The sequence below is a fragment of the Canis aureus genome, chromosome 6 (genome assembly GCF_053574225.1).
Source record: "Canis aureus isolate CA01 chromosome 6, VMU_Caureus_v.1.0, whole genome shotgun sequence".
Classification (NCBI taxonomy): Eukaryota; Metazoa; Chordata; class Mammalia; order Carnivora; family Canidae; genus Canis; species Canis aureus.
In genome coordinates this window covers 17,818,868-17,845,827 of record NC_135616.1, presented here as the reverse complement: position 1 = coordinate 17,845,827, position 26,960 = coordinate 17,818,868, and the positions used below count along the sequence as shown (strand labels likewise).

Here is a 26,960-nt window from a genome sequence, read left to right as displayed (position 1 = left end):
ATCATATTAAAATTCAGACCTAGCACCCACAGTTCCCTCAGTGCTATCAGTTTTATGAGAAACTGGAATCTCATGCTAAACAATAGAGAATATTTAGTGTGTGCGTACCGCCTGCCAACAAGTGTTTAGTGGTGTGAGGGCCAGTTTGGCATAATTGGGACAGTTATTTATTTTCCTGACTCTCTCTCTAATTTGGCAGTATTTTACCACTTAGGTTTCGTTTGTTGGTGATAGTTGAACCACCACCTATTTGTTGTTGTCTGTAGCTTTAGATGAAATATTTGAAATCACCAAAGTCCAAGGTGATGGGTCATCCTGTCGATTTTGGGAAATGTAGGTATGTAGGTACTTTTTAATTTGGTGGTACTCGATCTGTTCCTGTTTATAGGAAAAATACCAGTTAAAGGACTTTTATGTACTTTTTTTTTTTCTCCTCACCCCTCTCCCTTTTTATCATCACTAAATAATATTTACTAAGCACTCACCTGGACACGGTGCTGTGCTGAGCAAAGTATAAGACACACGAAAAAGATCCTGTGATTACTCCCCCAGGAATGAGCAGTCAAAACCCCAGTCTATTGAAATGGGCACTGTGTAGAGCATTGAGATAATAATTTTCCAGATGGCAAATCAACCCAAATTACCAATTCACTTAAACACTATGTTCTTTAAAAACAAATACACAAACAAACAAAATACTTGTTCTTTGAGATGAGAACTCTGCTTTTTTCAGGAGCCCAAGAGATTTTTATATATGTTGAAATGTAAGTTGATTTTGGCATATGTGAATCATTTGAGGGGTGGTGATAGAGTTAAGTTTATTACAGATGCGAAGAATGGCTTTAGAATAACTGCCAGCAAAAAAAAGGACCATAGTGACTTGTAAGAAGTAGGGTTCATAGATGCGTGTTACATGCAGGGCAGCAGAGAGCACTTGCAGACAGCAGGATGGTGGTGTGGTGGCACTTACTGACTTTTCTAAGAAATCTGGACTAATTTGAATTCTCTGAATTCTTGATTTAACATTTCAAATTTGTATCCTGCCATAATAAAAAATTGACTACAGATAATGCATTACATATTTCTTAGGTATCTTGATACAACTCTTTTATAACCATTTTATTGACTATATTTTGAGATATAATTTATTTCTGACTTCGGAGGACTTTCGCCATTAGGAATTAATGTCCCATAAATTATGTCATAGATTATATTACCCAATTTCCCCTAAAGAGGCATATCCTCTCTTTCCCTTCCTTCCCTACGCTTGCTTTCCTGTCAAGAGGAGGGGTGGCACTAGGATGTTTGGGGGTACTTCTCTAAAATGAATCAAAGGACAGCCCATCAAATCAAAAAGTATTTGAAGTATTTATAGAGATCTGAGTAAAAATATTACCTGTGTTTTACATTCTTATTCCCCTCGTTATTTATGTATCATTCTTAGAGGTAGAATAGAGCTATTTTTACTTGTCCCACCACTTAGCTTTCTGACATTGGTAATGTCCATTTAAGTTGTTGACTTGATTATAATTTATAATTACCCTTCATATATTTTGCTTTTTTTGATGATTACTTGTCTAAAAACAAGAGACATGCCAATATATTTACACTTGAATCTGTGTTTGTAAGAATGTGTTGCTGCGTGGTAGAGCTTATTTTGCTATCACTGTCTAACAAATAATGGGGTAACTGTATGTTTTGACCAGTTTGTAAGTAAAGGTCAATTTCGTGCCTATGGTAATTAGCTTAGCTTATTCTAGACTTTTAGCTAATTTGAGTAATTTCCCGTGAAACAATATATTTAGCAGAAAGGGAATTCATTCTTAAGCACAGTGGTTTTTTTCATTTACAATGGAGACTTTAATTTTAGAAGTGATTTATCTCTACCTTTTAAGCAACCCCTCTCCCCCCTAAAGCTATGAGAAATGGCCAGGGTGGACGGATGAATTATTTGAAGGAAGCAATGAGAAGAGGCCCCCGTGGTGGAGGGAAAGAAAAACTTCAGTCATCCTGATGTGATACGTTTTAGGGAAGACTCACTTTTGCTTCCTCTGGAATAAAATCTGCCCCTAAGCCCTCCTTTTGCAGCTTCTGGGACAATGGTGCTTCTGTTTTTGGTAGCAAGAAGATTAAATGTTACTTTAAAAGAACCTGTCTTTCAACCGCATACTCACAGTCTTGATTTTCTTTCAGACCCCAACTGTAAACTTGAAGACAAGACTGAAGATGGAGAGGCAATAGACTGTAAGAAGAGGCCGGAAGACGGCGAGGAGCTGGAAGACGAAGCTGTGCACAGCTGTGACAGCTGCCTCCAGGTGTTCGAGTCACTGAGCGATATCACCGAACACAAGATTAATCAATGTCAGTTGACAGGTAAACAATACTTATCACTTCTGGTCTTCGCATACTGTTCTATTTCTGATTTTTTCAGTTTGTGCTCCCCCCTCCCCCACCCCCACTCTTTTCCAATTGTTTTACTTCCTTACTTGATCACATAGGTAAGTCTGGAAATGCTTTAGAAAGAATTCTACGATGGCAGTTTGTGGCAAACTCAGTGTCATAGTCCCTACATAATGAATTGTACCTAGATTTTAATAGCTATTGGGTAAATTTTTCTCTTTTCTTCCTTTCTTTTTTTCCAATATAGTCATGACATGTGGGTCTAGAATCTAACATGATGGCTAGAAGAAAGTTAAAAAAAAAAGAATCTTTTGAATATTTTTTCAAAGAAAGGTAGCATGTGTTAACTTATTTTGATGTAAATATCACTTCCTCAAGGGGACTTGCCTTGATGCCTCTCTGCCTGAGTTTGGTGCCTTTTTGTGTTCCCATAAAGTCCTCGGCCTGTTATAGCTCATAGTTTCCACTACATGTGTTCACTTCCCCTCTGTCCCTCTTTAGACTGCAAGCTCATGGGTGGCAGGAACTGTGTCTTATATGTTATTATATTCTCTGAGCCTTGTATAGTGCCTGTTCCACAGTGGATTCCCACTAAGAAATGGACACTATTCTGCTATGCAGTTCATGGGATGGATCAAATTTAAAATAACAAGAAGCATGACAACGTGTTCAATTTAATGGTTTAAGGAAACTAAAACTCAGTTTGCCAAATTTCTACCCTCTTTAGAAATATATCCTACAAAAATGGACAATGTCAGCCTGAGTGGGACATTTTAGCTAGATATATATTTTTTAGATTCATGTTATTTTTTCCCTTGCTATTTGAAGCTGACATTCTCTGGCTGTGTGTGTCTGTGCTTATAACTCTCTCTTCTGTCTCTATCTCTCTCTTAGTTTCCCAGCACAAATCCTTCTTCAGTTAAACAAATGATTCTCCAACTGTTTTCCATACAATATTGATATATATTTTTTATATTGATATTTTTTTAAGATTTTAAATGGATTTAAGCCAGATTTTCTTTCTTTTTTTAAAGATTTTATTTATTTATTCATGAGAGAGACACAGAGAAAGGCAGAGACAGGCAGAGGGAGAAGCAGACCCCCTGCAGGAAGCCCCATGCGGGATTTGATCTCAGGACCTTGGGATCATGACCTGAGCCAAAGGCAGATGCTCAACCACTGAGCCACACAGGTGTCCCTAGTCAGGTTTTCTGAACAGATTTTTGTGGAGATTTTGGATTAAATCCAGTTAAATAGGCTTCTTTATTAAAGTGTACTGTGGTGTGCTCACTTTGGCAGCACATATACTAAAAAAGTGTACTGTGGCTTCAGGAAAGGGCTATGGTAACTAAGTTAGGCCAGAGAATCTTCCTTCTTTCATAAAACCCATTACTCTTGGTTTGAGCATTGATGTTGTATATATAGATATTGGTCATAGATATATTTTTTGTTGTTTATAAGATTTTTGGTAACTTTTATTTTGTTACAGTTCGAAACTTATGAAAAATTACTAAAACAATACATAATAGAAAGTCCATGCACTGTTTCCCTGATTCACTGACTCAATGATTATTTACATTTCTCCCCATTTACTTTATCATTATCTTTTCCTTTCACTAGTTTTTTTCTTAATCATTTGAGAGAAGATTGGTGACTCATGCCCTTCTAAATATATCTTATATATTTCCTAAGAACAAATATTCTCTGACATGACCACAGCATAATTCTTGAAATCAGGAAAGTTAACATCTTAATGCTATAGAACACTATTACAATCCATGATCAATATTCATAGTTGAATAGTTGTTTCAATAATGTCCTTTATAGCTTTTTTTCTTGTGTAGAATTCAGGATCATGCATAAGATTTATTTGTCATGTCTCTATGTTTCCTTTCACCTGGCATGACCTCTCCGTCTTTCTCTGGTTTTCTTGACCATAACATTTTTGAAGAATATCTATCACCTACTTTAAGAATGCCTGTCTGTATTTGCATTTGTTTCCTTGTGATTAAATTCAAGTTACATCATTCTGTGGCAGGAACACCACCAAAATGATGTTCTCAGTGCGTTAGGTCTGGAACATGTGATGCTGATTTGTTCTAATGTTGATGATGTTGATATTAAATGCTTCTTTAGGGTAGTGTCCACCAACTTCCTCCAGTGTAAAGTTACTATTTTCCCTTTGTAAGTAATAAATAATTTGTGGGAAGATGCTTTGACACCATATAAATATCCTCGTTCTCATAGAACATCCATTTTAACTCTATAATTTTTGTAGTTATTAGTCTTCTACCACAATTTCCTTTCTTATTCATTCATTCATTCGTTTATTCATATCACCATAGTAGGCTTCTGGATTTTATTTTATTCAGTGGTCATAATTCATTACTGTTATTGTTTTGGTGCTCGGATTGCCCGAGATTTAGCCAATGGGAATCCTTCAAATGGGATCTTGTGTTGATTCCATACGTCTTTATCATTATTTGAGAACTTACCTTAGTTTCGGCTTCAGACAAATGCCCCAGGCTCAACATATTCTTGTTTGAGTCTCATAATCAGCCTTTTTTCCATGGAGCCCTCTTCATTCCTTTAAGAAGAAAGGTATTTAGAAAAAACCAAGATATGGGAGCTAAGTGTTCTCATTGCTGTGGGTATCATTGATTATAGAGCCTCCAGCAGATAGAAGTAGTAAGTGTATTTGTAAATTTAATATAATATATGCAGAAGAACCATGTTGTTCATATTGATGCTTCTAATGCAGTCCAACACTTCAAGTTCATCCCAGTCTTTTTCCTCTCCATATTTTCCTCTCCATATTTCTCCATTACTACATTCTTGAATAATGAGAAACCTAGCTTCATCTCTCAATATGTTTACTTATTTGCTTGAGTCTAGAATACACATTAAGCAATTTCAAGGTTCCTTATTCATATCATATAAGCAGACCAACTAACTAGTTTCATAGTTGTTTACAATTATTAATGCTGTGATTTTAATGTAATATCTCCATACAGTGAAATTTATAAATCAAAAGTGTACAATTTGATGAATTTTCACAAAACACATCCCTCTTAAGATGATTTCCTGCATCCTAGAAATTTCTCTCATACCTCTTTCTTTTTTTTTTTTTTCTCATACCTCTTTCTGATCAATAATGCTCCTCAGAAGTAACTAGCTTGTAAAGTTGTTTAACCACACATTTGTTTTAGAACTTCTTATAAGTGGAATCACACAATATGTACTGTTTTTTTTGAGTCCAGCTTCTTTTGTTCAGTATAATGTCTGTGAGATTCATCCATGTTGTATATGAATAATGTGTTTTTTATTGCTAAGTAGTATCCTGTAATATGAATATATCATAATTTATCTCCATTCTTCCATTGGTAGACATTTTGGTTATTTTTAGTTTTTGGTTTTCGTGAATAAAGTTGTGAACCTTCCTCTGTTGGTCTTTCTGTAGACATATATTTATTTTTCTTGATCTGATAAGTAGGGATAGAATTGCTGAGTCATGGGAGAAGGGCAGTGGGATATGTTTAAATGTATGAAGAACTTGTGAGCCTTTTCTCAAAGTGGTTGCACCATTTTACACTCCTACCAGCAATGTCTGAGAGTTCCAGTTGTGATTCTTTGCTCACATTTGAGTTGTCAGTCTTTTTAATTTTAGCATTCTGTTGGGTGTGTATTTGTATTCTTTGTGGATTTATTTGCATTTTCTAGCTCATATACACTTAATTGACTTCATTGAATGCATTTTTTTATCCCTTAGAATGCATAATTTTTGGAAAGTCCCATTAAATGCAGACAATTAGTATGATTCTGTTTTCAGTGGAATGCCTGGTGATTTAAAAGAAGCTTTATGCATGTAGAATCAACACTATGGTTAGAGTAAAGACATAGTGACTTGACTGACATGGCTAGTGTATGCTATGCCAGCAAGAAATCTTACCTTAGGTGAGAGTGGGCTGTTAAACAAACCTTGAATTCTCTTTAGTGTTCTCTTTTTATTGAGTTTCTGCCACATAGTCATCCTTATGTTCAGCTTTATGAAGAGAGTAGAAGCAAAAGATACTATTCCTTTATAACTTTTTATATTATACACTATATATTCTTTTATATATTATACAACTTTACTATCAGTGCAGGAAATGCTGGATTTTTAGCACATGGTGCGGTGAAGCTATTTATGGGCTGCATATTGTTTTTCTTCAAAAATGCAAAAACCCTCACCCTAATAAAATATTTGGTTTATTTTGATCTTAAGCTTTCTAAAAGTAGGGAATCTAGCCTGTGTTCACACACCACACCATTCTAATCAAAGGTAGGAAAGGGGAGGCTTACTTTTGACAATGAAACACATTTCAGGAAAGGTAAATCTGGTAAGTCTTGGTCCTGTTTGTTGTTGTTTCAGGATGATTTCTCTGGGAGGATGGAGGATTGATGGGAGAAAAGCAAAAGTGGAGGATCAGAGAGAGAGAAGGGGGAGAAACGAAGTCAGCAATCATTCACATTTGTTGAAGGTGTGGAAGTTGAAACTTGAATTGGCTAAGGGTACCCTTCAGACTAATCTGAAAAAGATTAAAGATCCTTGGAAGTATTTTAATTAAAAAAAGTAATATGATGCTTTTACCTTCTTCTTTGATTAAATCATTTTAATGTAGGTTGGGAGGTTCGACTCTTCCAATTCTTGTTTCCTGCTGCTTGAGTTAACTCTTTTCGTGGTGCTGCTGCTACATCTTTTTCTTCTTCTTCTATTTTTTTCCCTGATGGACAAAGTGTTAGTTTAGCAAGAAGGTATTTCTAGTTTTATTTTCCCCTCTTAATTTATTCTTTCTCTCATTGTTCTTTTTCACTCTCTTTGTCTTTTAACTTCCTCCAATCCCATTTGCATACTTGCTCAATCCCTCTGATTCCTGTCCTTTCTTAAAAACTCTTCTTTTTTTTTTTTTTTTAAAGATTTTATTTATTTATTCATGAGAGAGAGAGAGAGAGAGAGGCAGAGACACAGGCAGAGGAGGAGCAGGATCCATGCAGGAAGCCCGACATGGGACTCAAGCCCGGGACTCCAAGATCATGCCCTGGGCTGAAGGCAGGCACCAAACTGCTGAGCCACCCATGGATCCCCCATTTTTTTTTGTTGTTGTTGTTGTTGTTCATAGTCCTCTGCTTCCTTTCTCTTTGGTTTGCAGTCCTTTTCTGCTTCCATTTTTTCCTTGCTCCTTGTTGCTTCCCTTCTATTAATTTTGAAGTCTTTTCTTACATGTGTGAGCCTCCCCAGCTACACCATAGCCTGAATACTTTTTGGTAAACAATTTACATGAAGAAAGAGAGAATTCTGAATAACCTTCTGAAGGGTTAACTGTAGAGTAGAATCAGGAGAGAAAGAAATCTGAAAACTTGTTGATTTGTAAAACAACAGAAAACTGAGATATTCTGTGGTTTGACACCCGTGGGAGTTACCCAGGGTAGTTCAATTGTCAGAGAACTGGTAGATACCCTGCTTTCAGATTCTTTCCATCCTGTAACTGAGGGTTTCTTGGTAATTTGAGATTTGTTCCTTTGGTGACTTTCATCCTCAAGGGTGAGACACATCCCTTGGGGAGTCTGCCTTGATGAAAACTGATTCACTCGGTATTAAAAGTCTTGAAATCCTGCTGTAGTCTTGCCAAGTGACCCCAGGCTAGACTGAGCCTTAGAAGATGAAGTTCAAATACAGAGCAAGACAACCAATTCTCGACCCAGATTTGAAAATCGTCAGGTGGATTAAGTATGCCCCAGGTCAGTTCATGAGTAAGTGTCAGTAACCTGGGGACTGAACTTACAGCCAGTTGATCCATCTGGGGACCTAGAGATCTAAGGGATCATACACATGATTCATCACTGAGAGGTGTTCTGGAATGTGGGCACTATTTTGGACAAGCCTCTTGATCTAGGAAACAAAATATCCCCTAAGGATAGGTAGGGACAAGGTGGCACTCATCAAGATGAGTTCTTTCTTTTTTGTCTCATGGTGCAGTTTTCTTCTCATATGCAATCCAACATGTGTAAGTAAGTTTATCATCCCTGCTTGATGGAATAAGGGGAAAGGGGAAAGAAAAAAATATTAAACCCCACTTTTCAATTGTAGCAGTAGATGGAAACCACCTGTCCTGCCCCAGCCTTGCTCTCTTTTTCCTGGAGGCTGGGAAGGGAGAGAAATCAACAGTCTAATGCTGTTGGGACTCTCTGATGCAGAAGACAGATTATCAAAATATATATTTAAAGAAGGAAAAGCACAGAGAACCTCTCATTTTACTAATCCACAAACCCTATCATTTCTTGCCAATTCCCTCAGGGGGTGGGGAGGGCTGGAAGCCAGAGGGGTCTCATCACACTTCTCAACAAAGATTTAATAGCAGGGTGCTATGGGGAAGGCTGAGATTACGGAGACTTTATTATGCTTACAAAACTGAGTACGAACTAGCATTGTAAATCATCAAAACTAAGCTACACTTAACAGGATAAATGTGTAAAGTGCATTTGGTAATACTGTATGCTTGTTGTTCTGAGTCATTTTTCTCTTCTCTCTTGCTAATTTGCAAACTTGAGTTGTCTGTTAAGTGTTCTTTCACATCATTAATGCGAATTGCCTGGGTGTAAATGCAGAAAAAAACTGAATAGCATTGTATTAGTTCTTAACCCTCTGGCCCCATCATCCTATTGGCAAGATGAGTAAGTAGAGATATGTATGACAGCAAGGCTGTCACACTTTGGGGGAACATATTTGTAGACCAAATTTTTAGAACTCTAGCCATATTTGTGGCTCCTTTACAAATATTATTACTGTACAGGCTCACGTTTTTGAGGAAAATGAGCTGAATCAAAGAGTAGATGCTGTGCATCAGATAAAATGATGTGTTCACTTAATTTGATTTTAAAAGTTATGAGACTTCTTGGAAGCTTCAATAGGTTTAGTGAACTGAAGACTTTTCAACATCTGGGTTTTTCTTTTTTTTCAAAGAATTTTTGAAAGAAGTGAAAGTGATTGTACATATGTTATATGGTTGTGGTAAATTAAAGACTGGCTGGTTCCACCCAAAAATCAAGTACTCTAACAGCTAGTTGTGTTGGCAAAGGGAATAAGGAAACAGCATTTTATGGAAAGAAGCGCTGTTTTCATGGAAGCATATTGAAACTTTTTAAAGCCTTTTTTTGTTTTCCTTTTTAAAACATGAGTTGAAATAAATTACATGAAATAAATGTGATATTTTAACTTTTTAGTTTGTATCAGTTACATTTAAGGCATATAACTTTTATTTGCATATTTCTGTATTAATTTCTATATTAATTCATTATTCATACTTTGTTATTAATCATTTATATATTAGTTATCTATTTCTATATAATTAGGCTTAAGGCAATGTATGTTTTGTTTTTTTATTTCCCTCCATTTTGATCAATTCCTTGTTTCCTACCTAAAATAGTTTTTTTTTTTTTTTTTTAAGATTTTATTTATTTATTAGAGAGAGAGAGCACAGAGAGAGAGAGGGAGGAGCAGACTCCCTGCTAAGCAGAGAGCCTGACCTAGGGCTTGATCCCAATCCTGGGACCCTGAGATCATGACCAGAACCAAAGGCAGACATTTAACTGACTGACCCACTCAGGCACCCCTATGTTTTTAGTTTTTAGTCTACTTTTTTTTTTCCTCCAAATCCCTTAAGCCTCAAAATGCAGTTTCATGGCCTCCATCCTTTCCATTCCCAGCCCCTTCTCCATGCACTTATTTTTTCGAGCAGTGGTTTCCAAACTTTTTGATAAGAAAAAATTTAGCAAACACCTTTTGTCATACATATTTATTAACACATTTCATAGATTTGCATGTACAACATTCATAAAAGTAGAAATTGAAAACTGAGGTAAAGATGAAATACACAGGTATTTTTTTTCAAGATTTTATTTATTTGTTCACGAGAGACAGAGAGAGAGGCAGAGACACAGGCAGAGGGAGAAGCTCCATGTGGAAGCCTGATGCGGGACTCTATCCTGGCAACCTAAGATCATAACCTGGGCCAAAGGCAGATGCTCAACCACTGAGCCACACTGGCATCCCAATACACAAGGTTATCTAAAATAAATTTATGTTGTTTTGAAGTCCTGGTCCAGATTCCCTTATTTTGACAATTCATTTTAATGGCAGTGAGAGCTGAGAAAGCTATCTCACAGAACCACCAAAGAGCGAACACATGTGATTACACTTCCCTATGAGGTTCATCATTATCAATGGTGGATATGAGCCCATATTTCAAATAACTTTTCTGATAATATCAGTTTGTTTTGCCAGTCTTGGATCAGGTCTGATTGAATTGTTTCCCTCTTTTATACAGTGGCTGACAAACAGCTTTCCCTAGGAGTGGAAGGGCCATATTTGCCATTTTCTTGATGATTACTTATGCTTCTCTATCAATATCCTGCAGTTGTCCTCGCAGAAGACTTTAAAAATCACTTCACAAAATTTGAGGATTTTGTATGATTTAGATTAGTTAACATTAAATAATATGACCCATTGGTCTCTTTTACTGGGTTCTGTAGGCTGCATTATTTTGAGGCATGGTAATGGTCTAGAGAAGCAAGGGCACCCAGGCTATTGACTATTATCTTCCTGCTTGCAGGAAGGTCTGCTTTGTTTCTGAATGTTGCCTGTTCTGATCAGTTTCTAAATATTCAGTGTCTTCTCCATCCTAGGATTTGCACCTTCTATTTGAGAGACCACTATTCTTGACTGCTGTGTACTACATCACGTGAAAAACAGCTCCCTAATCTCTGCTCCTCTGAGTTTTAGATGAGGTGGTGGGGTTGAGTGTGTCATTGTCATGGTCTGGCAGGGCCATGACTAAATTCTGTACCTTTACAGAGAAAAAGCAATCCTCCCTAATTGGTTCCAACTTCTGAGCTGTTAGCCAAGTGAGCTCCCTTTTCTGGTTTTGGAGAAAGGGTCAGTGAAGCTATTACCTGCTATGAAAGCTTTGTTATTTTCGCATGAAACTTTCGATATCATTATGCAGTCTACCATTTTCTTCTCGATATATTTGTTCGTGAAATTCTGTATCAAACCCTGGATGTAAAATAATCATTTTTAGTCCATTTTCTTGATGCTCTTTGAGTGCTTTTGCACATTGTAATTGGGATTTATAAAAGGACCATACTGATGAGTTACATTTTCCCACTGTGAATGAGTTATTACATGTATTAATTTATTAAAATTTAGTAGTTGGAATGTTGAAGGGGTTAACTTAAGAAATATTTCTTTATATTTTTGATGTGCATTTTGGAATTGGTGTTTTTATTCTCAACCTGCTTTATTTTTTTTTCAACCTGCTTTAATAATTTGTGCATCATAAGAAAGCTACTGATTATGAATGAAAAGTTCCTGAAGGGTGAAAGTGCTAGAAATATAAAATAAATGGGTGCATTCACTTTATTTTTTTCAAGTAGAAGCTAGGTGGAGGATGTCACGTATTAGCTATAACTATACTTGCAAACTACCTGCTCCTTGATTAATTTGAGGTTTTTGAAATTCGCATTTTGAAATGAATATAATCCAAGAAAAAAATTAGCATTATTTGTCTGTGTATAGAACATTGGTACCTTTGGATGTCTTGCAGAACCACAACTGTTTTAGATAAATGGTTTTGCCTGAGTTGCATAATTGATAATGAATATATAATCATCTAATTCTGTGGTTTCAGGATTTATTTGCCAAAAATTGTAAATAAAATGTCAAGAACACAATCCATGGGAGAATATCTTCAAGAATTTCCACTGCGTCCTTGATGGTCATTGATGGTAATTAAAGCTGTCAGTTTGTCCCTGTGGAGAAGTGTAAAAATTATAAATGAAGGGCTGTATTTGGGATGTGGAAACAGTGGGGCCTCTTTTGTGGGGAAGATAAATTAAAAGAGATCAAGTATTTCCTAGGCCCTATGCAGCCATTCGGTCTGTCTTACAAGCAGGGCAATGCGTCGCAATTTGGATACAGTTCTGTGCACACGAGGGCTCTGCCACATGTAGTCCGTTCTCAGACGTGAAATTCAACACAATAAAACTTGAGATGTTGAATTTTTATATTTTTGCATGACTGCACTTAATGTTTTTTTTTTTTTTTTTTACATTACTCAAGACGCTTCCTATAAAAGGTTGGTGAGTTGCTAAAGGAGTATTAAAAGTAGACTGTTTCCCCATCCTTTCTCTTTGTGCTAATAAGTCTATGGCTGGGGATCTTGTCTTTGGGGAATGGCAGCAATGTCACAGAGATCTATGACCTCTTAATAGGCCTTGGGAGGGGAAGGCAGGAATCATTCTACACTGTGCCTCAGGGCTTAGTTCCTTTAAACTTCAAGGAATTGGACTGGAACTCTTCACTCCTTCTTTCTTTCAGCTTTACCTTCAGGGGAAATTGATCGATTAGAGGTGATTATTCCACAAACTCTGAACCCTTTTCCCCTCTTTGTTCCAACTGGAGCTTCTCAAAGTTTAAAGGGATTGTGTCTCCTGGGTGAATTGTAGAATGAATTTAAGTAGATTATTGGGTAGAACTCTTTGAACACACATTAAAAGTGCTAAAAAATATATTTGGAACAGAAGGAAATATTTGAAGCCAAAGGATAAAGAAACATTTGTTTCAGTGCTAATTTTAATGTAATTATATGGGATATTTTTGAGCAAACGATTAGTTGCTAGACTATAGAATCATAGTAGTGCTTCAAACCAAGAAAAAAACAGGGCCAGTGCAACAAATGGACAAATGTGCAAAATCTGGTTGGTGTAAGACCCTAATGGGACCAAAGACATTCATAAATGACTAGGTTTTTATATATGTCTTCTATTAACCATAGCAAGATTCTACTAATTGATGGCTTTTAGTCTTTTCCACATTCTTTGTTTAACAACAACAACAAAATGATATATACCTAATTTTTTTGCATGCATGATAGATTTGTCTTATGGACACTGTGGACCTCGTTTGAATGATATTTATTGCCACATCAATTTTAATTTTTCCCTCTTTAAAAAAATCTAATTCTTCAACTCCACCTACCCACAGAGCAGTATTAGCTCCCCCTGGTGACTAAGTAAAAATGTAGACAAGAATGATTGGGGTGATGAGCTTCATTAACTTTAATCTTTAAATGCATAATTAATATTAAGATGCATACAGTAGGCATGTGCACTGAACTGTTTTCCAAGTAAAAATTCTAATTAGTCTTGAGAAATGTCCATTTTCGTATTAGTATCTACATAATGAAGGCTGGTCTATCTTACGTGGCTTTCTTGGAGTTTTGCCCATTTTAATGACCCCAGAGCTCTTGGTTTTCTGATGTGGGAGATATTGGAACAGAGGGTAAATATTCAGATCTTCTGTACCCTAGGAGCTCATTACAAACAGAGAAAATAAAAGCAAAAGCAAGTACCAATTTACCTATCTCTATCATTCTTACAAAATAGACTCTCTATAGAAAAGGTTATCATTGTTAGAATGATGTAAAAGAAATATTCTTTTAGAAAAACACTGTTATACATTCAAACACTAAGATGTATTTTTTTTTGTTGTATCAAGAAAACATTTTTCCATTTAATTTGCGAATTATTTAAAGTGCATATGTTTCTTACTAAGGTTGACTTTCAGCTTAAGTCATAGTTTAATTTATAAAAAAAAGTTCCCCATCATAATTAAATTATCAGGTTGACAGTTAAGAATGCTTTTATAATCTTTTTGAAAAGAAATCTGTCAAGTCTGTCATGTGCTTACAATTTCTCATATGTAATTTTATTTTCTATGCAAAGTATTTGCTTTTCACCCTGTTTTATAATGGTTATCAGAAAGCAGTGTTCTGTTGACTATATGATCTGGTTTAATTATTTTATATTAAATGTTATATATTATAATACATTTAAAAGGAAAGATCTGAAATTTTATCTGGGAGCTAACATTTGAATTGTTCTTTTGTTCCTCCTATTCTTTTGAATATATGCTCTTTATAATTTAGCACCCCACCCCCATGCTCACTATCCTTTTGCTTTTCTTCTCTTCCCAGGACTTTATTTTTAGGACCTAAGCCTTAGCATCTAGGTTTGTGTTTTCCTTTTGTTTTTCCAAGGCACCTGTCTGTATTGGGAGAAAAGATACAGACTTCTAAATGTAGCCATTTCTTCTTGATACCTGAGGTATCATCCTCTTTGACCTGTGGAAAACTATGGGAAACTTCTTTTGGAGTTAATGGTACCATTTTGTTCCTCAGCCTGAAGTGAAAGTATGGTTAACCAAGCAGCACAACTGAATGCAGCACCTACTCCTCACCTCAGTTTATTTCTCCCTCTTCCCATTGCTTCCTTTTTCTAAAGAAACTGCCTGTCCTTTGCAGTTCATTTGTCTCGGTCCCAGCAAAAGAGCAAAGTATCATGCTTTGCTTTAACTTTTTGCTTGTGTTTGCTCATCGGCGGGGCTTAAGCAGGTACCTCCCAACTATATAGTGATAGCTCTTTTCTTGTGAACACTGTTTTAAAACTGACAAGTTTTGGGGTGCCTTGGTGGCTCAGATGGTTAAGTGTCTGACTTTTGGTTTCGGCCCAGGTCATGATCTCATGGGTTATGGGAATGAGCCCCAGATGGGGCCCTATGTTCAGTGGGGAGTCTGCTTGAAGATTCTCTCCCTCTGCTCCTCCCCCAATGTTTTCTCTCTCTCAATAAAATAAATAAGTCTTATAAAAACAAAAAATATAAATTTTATTAATATAGATATTATTATCTTGATTAGATACTGCAGCGTGGCTTAGTAAAATGAAAAGTATGTGGCATCATTTCTTGCTACACGAAGAAGACGGTGCAGAGATAGTGAAATGAGTAGCACCTCTCATTAGTTTGTTTTCCCAAATACTACTGTGCATTTGCTCAATGGTTGAGCCTCTGCCTTCGGCTCAGGTTGTGATCCTGGGATCCTGGGATTGAGTCCCGCATCAGGCTCCTTGTGGGGAGCCTGCTTCTCCCTCTTCCTATGTCTCTGCCTCTCATGAATAAATAAATAAAATATTTAAAAAAGATAGAGAATGAGTTAGCTAGATGAAGAAAGGTGGGGAGGAGGGCATTTCAGGCAGATAAAAGAGAAAAGAATAAGGGAGAGATAGGAGAAAGAATAGTGTCTGGCCACTTTCAAGTAAAAGGAAAAGTGAAAAATAAGGAATTAGTGTGATAATATGAATGTATGAGTTATCTGTTGCTGTGTAATAAGTTACTCTAAGGCGTTCTGACATAAAACAACAATCTTAAAGTTTCTGGAGGTCAGGAATTTGGGAGCAGCTTACCTGGGAGATTCTGGTTCAGGATCTCCTATGAGGTTACAGTCAAGGAGTTGGCTAGGGCTGCAGCCATCTGAAGGCTTGAGTAGGGCTGGAGGATCCACTTCTGAGCTCAATCACATGGCTACTGATTGAACACCTCAGGTCTTCACATATGGGCTTCTCTATTGGGTAGCTCATGACTGGTAGCTGACTTTTCTCAGAATAAGTACTTTGAAGAGAGGGTGAGGGAGGGATATGGATGTTGCAGTGTATTTATGACCTAATCTTGGGAGTGGCATACCATTAATTCTGCCATATTCTATTATTGATCACACAGAGTAATGGACTAAACCTGGTATGATATTAGACAGACTTATTATACAAAGGCGTCAATACCAGGGGATGGGGGATCATTGGGGGCCATCTTGAAGATTGGTTCTTATAATAAACCAGGAAGGGAATGTAGGGTCTTGCCATGGGGGTAGGAGGTTTCTCTGGCCTGTGCTTTGAGGAATCCGCAGGGATCAGCCAGGTAGGCAGGGAAGTAGGGATTGAGTTCACAGGAGTCCTGCATTCCCTGCACCAGAACAGCCCAGGCTGGAATTCTTTTTATGAGTAAGAGTTCATTTGAATATTGAGTTTAGAAGCTTAAGAAGGTTAGATAATTACTGTTTTAGGCAGTGGGTAGGTATTGAAGGTTTTCTGCTGGGGAACATCTGTTCAGGTTGGATGGCATGTGGAGAGTGGATTAGAGGAGAATTGGCAGCTCCTGTGATGGCACTATTAAAAGAAGATGGGGCCAAAATCAGTGCAGTGGTCAGAAGAGTGCACAGAAGGGTCAAATTCAATAAATATTGAGGAGGTAAAAAATCATCCAGATGTAGTGATTGATTCATTGTGGGGCATAAGAGCAAGAAAGAGATCTAGAATAAGCCCCATGTCTCTGACTTCCTCAGGTGTATTGGGTGACCATCACCTGACATCAGGAATGAGAAAGAAACAGATTAGGTGAGTTCACTTTTGCTCATGTTAAATCTGAGATACTTTCTTGGCTAAATTGTTTAAAATAGCAGTTGTGTGTATATGTAGACCAGAAACCAAAGTTAGACCTCAGGCCATGTAGCATACTTCCTGTTTCCTTGACTTGTGATTTAGTTTTCCTTTGTCAAATATCTAAGTTTCTTCCCCAACTTACCTCCATTTTTGTAACACTGCTTCTGATCCAGCTTCCCCCCACCCCATTTTAATAATGAAGAATCTCCTCTCCTTAAATTGGTTTACTATTGAAAATTTAGCTTCTGTCTAGAAGGCCCATTGTAGCTGGTGGTTGCTACGACAAGCAGAAGGGACACCCTGAAAAAGCAAGACACAGAAAAGCTTTATGGCTGACTAGTGTTCTTTTCTTTCAAGATGAGGAATTTTGACATATAAGGTTTAATGCCTTATTGAAATCTAGCAGATGGATGCTAAGAAGGGTGCTTTATTCTCACAGGATTAGAGCAGTGGGTTTTCTTTTTAAAAATATATCCTAAGGTTCATCTCGATAGGAAATCTTAACCACTTAAGAGTTGTTGGTTATGCCCACCAGCACCCCTTCTCACCGCCCCCTTGCACAATTATCAGGCAGATTTAATTTTACTATTCATTTTTGGGAATCTGTGGCTATCTTGTGAATCTTAACAGGCTGCTTTTAGGACTGATTTTTAGACTTGCAGTTCCCAATCATCTCCCTGAGCATTATTTTCATTAAAAATTCCATTAGCTTTAAAAAAATCAATGTAATCATTCAGTAGTAATTAATTCTTCCCAATCTTTGAAAGGAAAGATGAATTAACAAAACTTCAAGATGTTAAAATGAGTAAAAAGAGTCGTGTGGTTAATGGGACTAGTAGAGATGTCAGTATAATGGATAGAGGGGTGGGCTCTGGCAACTGGCCAGCCACAATGCAAATCTCACTTCTCCAGGAGCTAACTGTGCGGCCTTAGGCATATTACTTAAAATTTTAATCTAAAATTTCTTTATCTGTAAAGTAGAGGCAATAATCAAAAGGTAATAATATTGCCTGCCTCCTAGGATTGTAACGATTAAATGAGATAATAGATGTATCATTCCAGTAAGGTACTTGGCACACAGTGAGTGCTCACTACAAACATAATTATCAGTATTAGTATTATGAAAAGTGGTAATGATTCCTTTAAGAATAACTCACATGAGTCAGGTTCTAGATTTGAATGTCTTCCAGAATCCTGAGAGGCTTTGAAAGAGTTAGTATGAGTTAATACTTGGCATTCAGTGTTCAATTCTCCCCCTTTTAAAATTCGAAAGGGAATAGTGAGTGATCAATGTTGGGGGAAAGGGGCAATTGGAGGAAATAAGAATGAGTTTAATTAAGTATGCTTATCACCATTCTACTAAGAACTTAATGCTTGATTTGTACAGAATAGAGAACATCACATTTTGGGAATGAAGAAGAGAGGCCCTGTATGGATATAACATTTTATTCTCAGTTTATTCTATACAAAATCTTAAAAATTAAGGCCCTGACATAGTTTTTGGCCTGCCCTTTGGTATGTGTAAGTACAAGAAGATAGTTGTACCATGGATAGCATTGAAAATGTTTTACTCCTAGCTTATTTATTTAGTGGCACAGAATTTTCCCATGCATCTTTTGGAATGTTCTTTTTAAAATCCTCTCTGCTTTTTGTGAATTAGCTCAGAAATTATAAAATGTTAATTTTAGCTTAGTATAATTAAAAATTTTCATACCTTGTCTTTAGTAGGCATGTGGAAATGTCATGAAATTGGCCTACCAGTCATAGAGATTCAGGTGATCAGTGGTTTGGAAAATCATCTGGTCAAAATGAGTTCCTTTAAATGTGAGGGATTCATACTTTTGTTTTCTAGGGGAATAGAACCTAAAGAAATGGATTTATGCAACAAATGACCCTAAGACAGTTGACTTTTGCAGTGCACCAAACCTATTAAAGCAACATATATATATAGTTATAGTTATTTATTTATTTAAAGCAACATATTTAATGTGTACACGTTAATGAGTTTTTACTATATTCACATCATCTGTGATATATCGTGAGGGTACAAAGAAATGTGAGTCATGAAACTGATTGCAAAAGATCTTACTGTGCATTTGGGGAACAAAGCACTTGTACCTGAAAAAGTAATATTGGATGCAGCAGTACATCATTAAATGTCAGAATTTCTAATATGAGTTTTAAGTTCTGTGTTTAAAGAAGGGAGTGGTAAGTGTGCAGGAGCTTGGGAGAGGCCCTGTGGAACTGACCAGACAGATCATGAGGAAGTGAATAGGAAGCAGGGAGGTTTGGGATGTTAGGGCAAGATGAACATCCCAGAGAGGGAATTGTACATGGATGAAGGCTCCGAGTTAAAAATTTTTTTAAAAGATTTTATTTATTTATTCATCAGAGACAGAGAGAGAGAGAGAGAGGCAGAGACCCAGGCAGAGGGAGAAGCAGGCTCCATGCAAGGAGCCCGATGTGGGACTCGATCCTGGGTCCCCAGGATCAGGCCCTGGGCTGAAGGCGGCACTAAACCGCTGCGCCACCTGGGCTGCCCTCAGAGTTAAAATTTTGATATCTCAACCAGAAGGTAATTTCATGACCAGTAGCATTGTGTTACATCAAATTGCACACTCTTGGAGTATTTAAGAGTTCAAGCAGAAGGGAGGGCAGTACATATTAAAAGTGCTATAGGTGTGCACAAAACCAAGTAACCAGGAGGTTAGTTACTAACTAGGAAAAATATGTGTTTCCATATTAGGTCATCTTATGAGTAGTTTGAAAAGAGTCCAGTAGAGTAGAATCTATGAACAGCTGCTAAGAGGTGAGTTAGGTTATGGCAGCATTTTAGAATATTCCTCTGAAACAGCCTCACCGACATGGACTATCATATGAAGTTTCTTAATTCATTAAAAATATATTGAGCCTGTCTCCAGGTGACTACATGTGATAGGAGGATCTTCTGCCTTAATGCTTTTGTTAAAATGTCATGAAGTGTCTTCAGACTTAATTTTCACTTAAGTTTTATTCTTATTATGCTATGAGCCTTTGGTGCTTATCAAATGTAAATTTTCTCCAGCGAAGGAAGAAATTACTAGCACAGCTATTAATAGATTAATGAAAAGTCTTATTGCTTCTTAAAATTTATATTTTCATGGTGATTGACAATCGCTAATTAGTTAATCCTCTGCCTGTGCTCGTGAGGTAGGTCAATATTATCTCCATTATAAAATGGGAAGATTGAGAAATCAGAATCTTCAGTGAGTTCCTCAACAGCCTAGTTCTGTATTGACATGACAAAAATAAATTGAGTTTACTCTTAAACATTTCTCTTGTTTTAGTTAACGAAATATCTTTGTGTTGAACAATTGATCACTGGAGACATCGTTTCCCTTCACTCTCCCAACTAAAAAGCCACTCACATCAAGTGGCTTAGACATCTAAAACTGAAAGGAGACTTTGGACACATTCAAAAGCTATGTAATTATATATAACAGAAAAACCCCAAATAACAGCAGCCTAAATTAGAAGTTTATTTCGTGCTTATATGTGAGAATTCTAGAGATAAGCAGTCCAGAGCTGGTTTTCTTTCTTTATGCTCTGCTTCATAGCACACGGTTGCTATTGTCAAGAGGCCCTGCTGGCTGTTGGACTTCATGTCATCATGTCCAGTTGGAGGTTAGTAAAAGAGGGAAGATGGAAGAGCTAACAGGGTCTTTCTTGTCTGGATTGGCCCCTTTTAAATAGCCATTCAATAAATCCCATATGGAATTCCACTCATATATCAATAGAATGGAAGAATGGATTTTGAGGTAGGTGACTGGCAGTTTCTCACACAATTAGCATATTTGAATACTTGGATTTTGTGTTATTCTGTATTACTAGTGATATTTCTCCTTTCCAATATCATATATAATTTAGAGTACTTGCTAAAACATAAGTGCCTTTTAAACTCCCACTATGGATAGAACCTTTTTCTCTGGTTGATAACCTATATTCTTTATTTAGCAAATAGCCCATCTGATTTTCCAATGGAGAAACTGTTTTTTGAATCCAAGGTAGAACTGCAATCTAAGACTCTCTGCTTTGTCCACCTTGATTCTTTGTTTTTGATGTCAGTACTTCTAGCCAGGACAATAAGGAAACCTACCTTTATTAGAATAGAATGCTTAATACAGCCAAGTCAGGCATGTTATGGATATAGAACTCTGGGGAATGTTTTCTGGGTCATGGTATAGCACATGGAACTTCTATGTACCTAACCAACCTCGACACCATCCTCCTGTTTAACCCCAGAAACTACATTTTTCATGAAAGCATCATAAAACATGCTCCGTTCAGTGTGTATCTTGGGACATGGAGGTCAATTAAATGAAAAGCATTTCACACACCTGGTTTTTGGATGAGATCTATCACATAGGCATGACTAGCCTACCATTGCTAGTTTGAGACATGGAACTGCCTAGACAGTCTGCCATAGTTAAACAGCTGGTGTGAGACATGTCTTCTTCTTCAGTGTGTGTATCCCACATGCTTTCAAACGCTGCCATGCACACTTGTCTCACCATTTTTCCTCTCCACAGTCTTCCCCAGCACCTGCGAATAGGTGGTATAAAAAATGCACTAGAAAATCTATACCAATGGAGGGACCCTAGAGGACAGAAATTTTCCATTTGGTCTTGAAGAACAGTTATGCAAAGTTAGAGCTAAAAAGACCTTTAGAGTTCATCTGGTCCAACTCCCTTTATATAGAAAAGAAAATGCAGACTCACTATCACCTAACAATTTACCAGTTGTGTTAAGACTTGGAACACTGAACTTCTGACTCCCAAGTCCAGTGTTGGTTTTGCCACATGAATTATTTCATCAAAGTGAAATGCATAATGAATCACACCATAAGCCATGCCCCAAAGCGCACTGCTGGTCAGATAGATAACTGCTTGTCCGGGTGGTAGTGTCCTTGCCTTCTTCAGGTGGGCAATCTTAACGCCATAAGCTATACCAGATATTGATCTGTAAGTAGATGGACTCTATGAACCTCCTTGCGTCCCTGCCCCCACCCCATCTCCTTTGAGTAATTTCCCCAATCCTTAGCTGATACCTCATGTGGAGAAAAGAGCCTGCTGATCTCTGAGAAGGACTTCCACCCACTGGGGACTTGTACTACCAACCTGAGGGCTCCCTGATTTCCCTCGGATGGACAGGTTGCAAGTGCAGAATCAGATCACCATTTTGGCACGAAAGTGGGCTCTATGGCCCTCTCCATACAGTCCTTGGTGTTATCGTGGAGGACTCCTCTCCATAGAGGGTGCTGCTTGGTGAGGCAAAAATGATCAACTACTTGCCCAGTCTCCTCAATTGTAGATGATTCTGTGTGTTTTGGGTGGAAGGTATAGAAGGGCAGTATATTCCTTCTCAGTTGCCTCTGGTTTCTCTGTAGTTGTCATACCAGGTATTATGTGTGCTGATTGAGTCCTTGTCAGTTTTCCTGCCCTCTTGGATATTTTTAGATTTCTCTAACCCTGAATGAGACCCCTTTCCAGTTTTTAATAAATCTCTAATGTGCCCCTTGAGTATATCTGAGAAACTCCATAAACCTGGGTATAGATATGATGGAAGAAAAAGTGAGTTCCAGCTGCCAGTGGCTCATGTTTGCTAATTGGAAAAGTTGTGGGTGGTCTCAAAATAAAAACAAGTTTATAGACATTCTTTACAGTATAGCTGCTACATTTTTAGAGGATTAAAATGGAGGTTGTGTCATAGGCAACCCTCATTCACCTTTGTGCTTGCAATGCTCTGGAGAAATGTTTCTCACTGTTGTTTGATGCTTTCCAATTATTCATATGTATACATCTTTAAGAGAGGGAAAATATTTGAAGATTCAAAGAGAAGAGGAAAGTAGGAAGATTTCAATACAAAGAGCATATGCTTTTTTTATATCTTTGCTGAAATTAAATATTTATAAATGTTTTTGAGGAACTTTAATATTTCTCTCTTTTTTAAAGCTTTTGTTTATTTATTTGAGAAAGAGAGAGAGCGACCATGAATAGGGGGAGGGGCAGAGGAGAAGGGTGAGGGACAATCAGACTCTGTGCCCGGCATGGAGCCCAGTGTGGGGCTCTATCCCAGGATGCTGAGATCATGACCTGAGCTGAAACCAAGAATCAGACGCTTAACCAACTGAGCTGCCCACGTGCCTCGGAACTTTAATATTTCTATTAGAACTTCCAAAGTTTGTAGTAGCTCTTTCATCTAAGTTTGGTTTGGGGAGATTTTTATGATCTTTCTAATATATCCCAAACTTTTAATTAATAGATGTAAAGACATACCAAAATGAGAATATTCTCACTTATTTTTTTATTAGATCAAAACATTTATTTTCAAAATAAATTTTGAAATATTTTGAAATAAATGGTACACCATACCATATGTGTGTATGTAAGTCAGCTTATTGATATAATAAAATATTCTAGAATTTTTTAGTTAATTATTGCTGAACCAATATGAAAGTTAGTGGCTTAAATATGGTGACAATTTAATACTTTTCAAGATTCTTTGGATTGACTAGTTGGATATTCTGCTTTCTCATGAGGTTGAGCTGAGGTCCAAATTGGTCTTCCATGGCTAGGGCTGGCTGCACTGGGAGTTCAGCTGGGGCTGTCAGCAGGGGGCCTTGGTTGTTCTTCTCATAGATCTCTCTCCACGTCCTTGCTTTGGTTGCTCATAACTTGGATCTGTGTTTCAAGGAGTGCCCCAAGGCCTGAATTGCAATACCTTGATGCCCAGGCTCAGAAATAACCCAGTGTTACTTCTGTCGTGTTCTGTTGGCTAAAGTAAGTTCTAAGTCCAGTACAGATTCAAGTGGAAGGGAGATAAACTCTACTTTTCGATGATGAAATAGGAAGGCCACACACACACACACACACACACACACACTGCAAAAGAGCATGTGAGGTGGAAGTTCTTGTCTGTGGCCATCTTGGGAAACACAATCCAACACAGAATTCCAAGTCCTTCTGATTATCATTTCTTTTCTTCCAAGTTTGTCCCACAATTGTAATTGATCTTATGCTACCAAGTAAGAAATAGGAAGCCAGAATTTACTGTAGCCCTTTTGTTCCCTTGTAGCATGGGTCATTAATGTCCTAATCCTACCCTCATCTGTCATTAGGAATCTTTATTTATTAAGGAAGTGTTAGTCAAATATAGTGGTTTCTCACCCTGGCCAGTATTGGGCAGTTGCTTCATGAAAACCGTAGTGTTTCCCCCCATCCTATTTTAGAGCCTGTCAGGAGCAGAACGCAGCACAGCACGCTAATTGAGTGGTATCTCAGTATGTGTCTCTCAGCGAGAATACTACATAGTTACCATTATCCTAAAGTTTCTGATTCTGTCTGCATTCAGAATCCCTCAGTTTTCTTAACTTATCCTCTTAGTTGTAGACAATATTTGAGATCATCTTTTTTGTTGTTTGCTTTTAGCTTACTCACTTTCTTTACTCATTTGTTGGCCTTGGTAGCACAAACACGTTTGAAGCAGTTTAGCTTTTGTTTTGCACAGTTACGACTTAGGATTCTGTATGGCTTCCTACCCAAACCTCACATGGGCCAAGTCCTGCTATATGCTAGGCAGAGGAAAACGGACTTTTCCTGATAGGGATGAGTCAGTTTCCTTCTGCATCAAGATGTTTACACATGGGGACAGATGCAGAGGATGACAACCCTGAGTCATGTGACTGCTAGATTGTTTTTCTTTGCTGGATTTCCACGTGGGAAGTGGTGGGAGCTAGAACTTTGCGGCTGCTGCGCCCAGGATGTCCGCTGTCCAAGGTGTATCCACATTTGTGGTCTGGTCACTTGGCAGGGAGCCAACTCTGCATTGTTTAGGGGCATGCTCACTCTTTAGAAGAGCAACGTGATCCTGCATCTAGAGTGAAACTTTAGAATGATTTAATTTCACTCAGTGAAGCCACGCATGTGTTACAGTTACTACCTATGAATTGCTTTCAATCTTGGCAGCACGATAAGACCTTATTCCTTTCTTCACTGCTTTTTTTTTTTTTTAAACCTACTAAGTCTAATATCTTGCCTTTCATGGTGATTTTTATTCCTAGAAGTTTAACAGGCTAGTGCAATCCCTAGGGTGGTATAGGATCAAGGAAAATCATATAATGTGCCACTGTGATCACCCAGCTGTCCCATTTTAAAAAATGTGAAATGTTGGGGGAACAAAAGTCCTGGGGGTATAGAGACTTGTAGAGGTATAGTTGCTTCACTCTCTCTTGTGACAGGGAAGAAGAAAGGATGTATCGAGTAATTGCATCTCTTTATTTGAGCCTTAGATTTGCTTTAAACAACAGCAACAGGAGACAGAGGTGCCCTGAAGGGCCTAAAGTCTAATCTCAAATGTACTCCGACCCAGTCCGCATGGCAAAACCCAGGCAGCATGTATCCGAAAGATAGTCTGGTGGTGTGATTGGCACCAGGTTCATTCATTGGTGGAGGCTTTTGTCTAGGACATCATTTAGTAAAACTGACCGGTAGAATTGCATATATAGGCTTTTATAAATTTTCTATTTTTTTGTGTGATTATACATATTTTCTCCTCTGTGATTTTAAAGGAAACTCAGGGGCAGCCCAGGTGGCTCAGCGGTTTAGTGCCGCCTTTGGCCCAGGGCGTGATCCTGGAGACCCGGGATCAAGTCCCACATCGGGCTCCCCACAGGGTGTCTGCTTCTCCCTCTGCCTGTGTCTCTGCCTCTCTCTCTCTCATGAATAAATGAATAAAATCTTAAAAAAAAATAAAATAAAAAATAAAAAAATAAAGGAAACTCAGGACTAATCCATATTTTCTGACAATAATAACTCAACAGTAATTAAGATAAGAAATTTTTCAAAATAATGAAAAGACTATCATAAAAAATTGCCATCTCTTCATCTCGAGTGAGTGAATAGTGAGAGTAAATGATGCACCTAGCCTAGGTGCATGTGATCCTCAGGAAATGTGAATGAATGAATGGCTCAATCAAAAAAAAAAAAATCTAAGAATAAAAAAGACTTCTGCTCTAGGATTTCTACTAAGGATTTATGGAGATTGTTATAATAAGAAAAAAATGTCTGAAACTCATCTAAATCTTCCTTCTTGCAGAAAAAAAGAATAAATATATGAATGTTTTAAAAACAGCCCTTTTATCTCAGAACTGGTGGAGAAACTGTTGATTTCTCACTGTTGACACTTTTCCTCAAGGACCTGTGGTCTGTGTCTGCCCTATGACAGCGTAGCAGAGTGGGTAGTCCACATATGCAGAACTTCCATGATATTGCAGGATTGCTATCTTTTAAAGTCACACTGTGTTCAGTAATATGTACATTCACGTGCTGTACTTCCTAGTCAGACATTTTCAAAGCAATCCAACAATGATTTTTAAAAATATCTTGATGAGACTTAAATAAACAGATCACAGAGGATTTGGTAAGAATTTTGCATGGATTTGATATATCTCGAATATTGTGAATTGATTTTGTGCAAGCTGTCATAGACCTGACTAGCACATACTTACTGGTGCCTGTTGGCAAAAATGGATTGCCAAGTATAAATGACAGGTATTTGTGCTGCTTCTATTTAGAATCTTCATTAGTTTTTTTTCTTCATTAGTTTCTTGACTTCAATTTCATGTTATAGATGTTTTGAAAATGTACCTGTCTTAAAGAAGGTGGGTCTTATTTTGTGGTCCATTTTAATTCTTTTTATATCCATAATTTTTGATGATATGGAGGTAACGAAGAAATATAAAGAAATGGTTGCTACTTATCATCCTATATAATCTATGAGGTAACCATACATACACATAAAAGAAGGACAGAAAAAACGTAAGACATTCTTTTTTCGTTCATTTAATACTTAATTAGTGAGCGTCAGCTATGTGCCCGGCATGATTTCTTGTACTGACAAGAGCCTTGAACAAGAAGGGAAAGGTTTCTGCTTCCTGGGAACTTATGGTTTAATGATTATGATTATGATTAAGCACAATAAAGTAAAAAGAGATACATCCGAGAGAATATAATTAAGCATCAAAGTGTACAGTCAAGTCATGAGAGATTACTGGGGTTTGCCATGTTCCGAGAAGGCCTAATTCATGGCAAGGGAGACTTGAACTTGACCTTGAGGAAAAGAAGGTATTTGCAGAGATGGAGAGGAAGTTAGACGTGTAC

The 26,960-nt window shown here is 37.4% G+C and overlaps 1 protein-coding gene across 4 annotated transcripts in view; it reads left to right on the top strand.

The window, feature by feature from the left end:
- ZNF521 (zinc finger protein 521) overlaps positions 1-26,960 on the top strand; it is a 275,207-nt gene that overhangs the window by 26,353 nt on the left and 221,894 nt on the right. For 3 of the 4 annotated variants that reach the window (XM_077900307.1, XM_077900305.1, XM_077900304.1), the window contains one exon: positions 2,194-2,373. Coding sequence is in view for 3 of the 4 variants with exons in the window: in XM_077900305.1 (XP_077756431.1) it covers positions 2,194-2,373 (180 nt within the window). In the remaining variant the exon portion in view is untranslated. The remainder of the gene's footprint in view (positions 1-2,193; positions 2,374-26,960) is intronic. The other variant, XM_077900306.1, reaches the window with a different exon arrangement.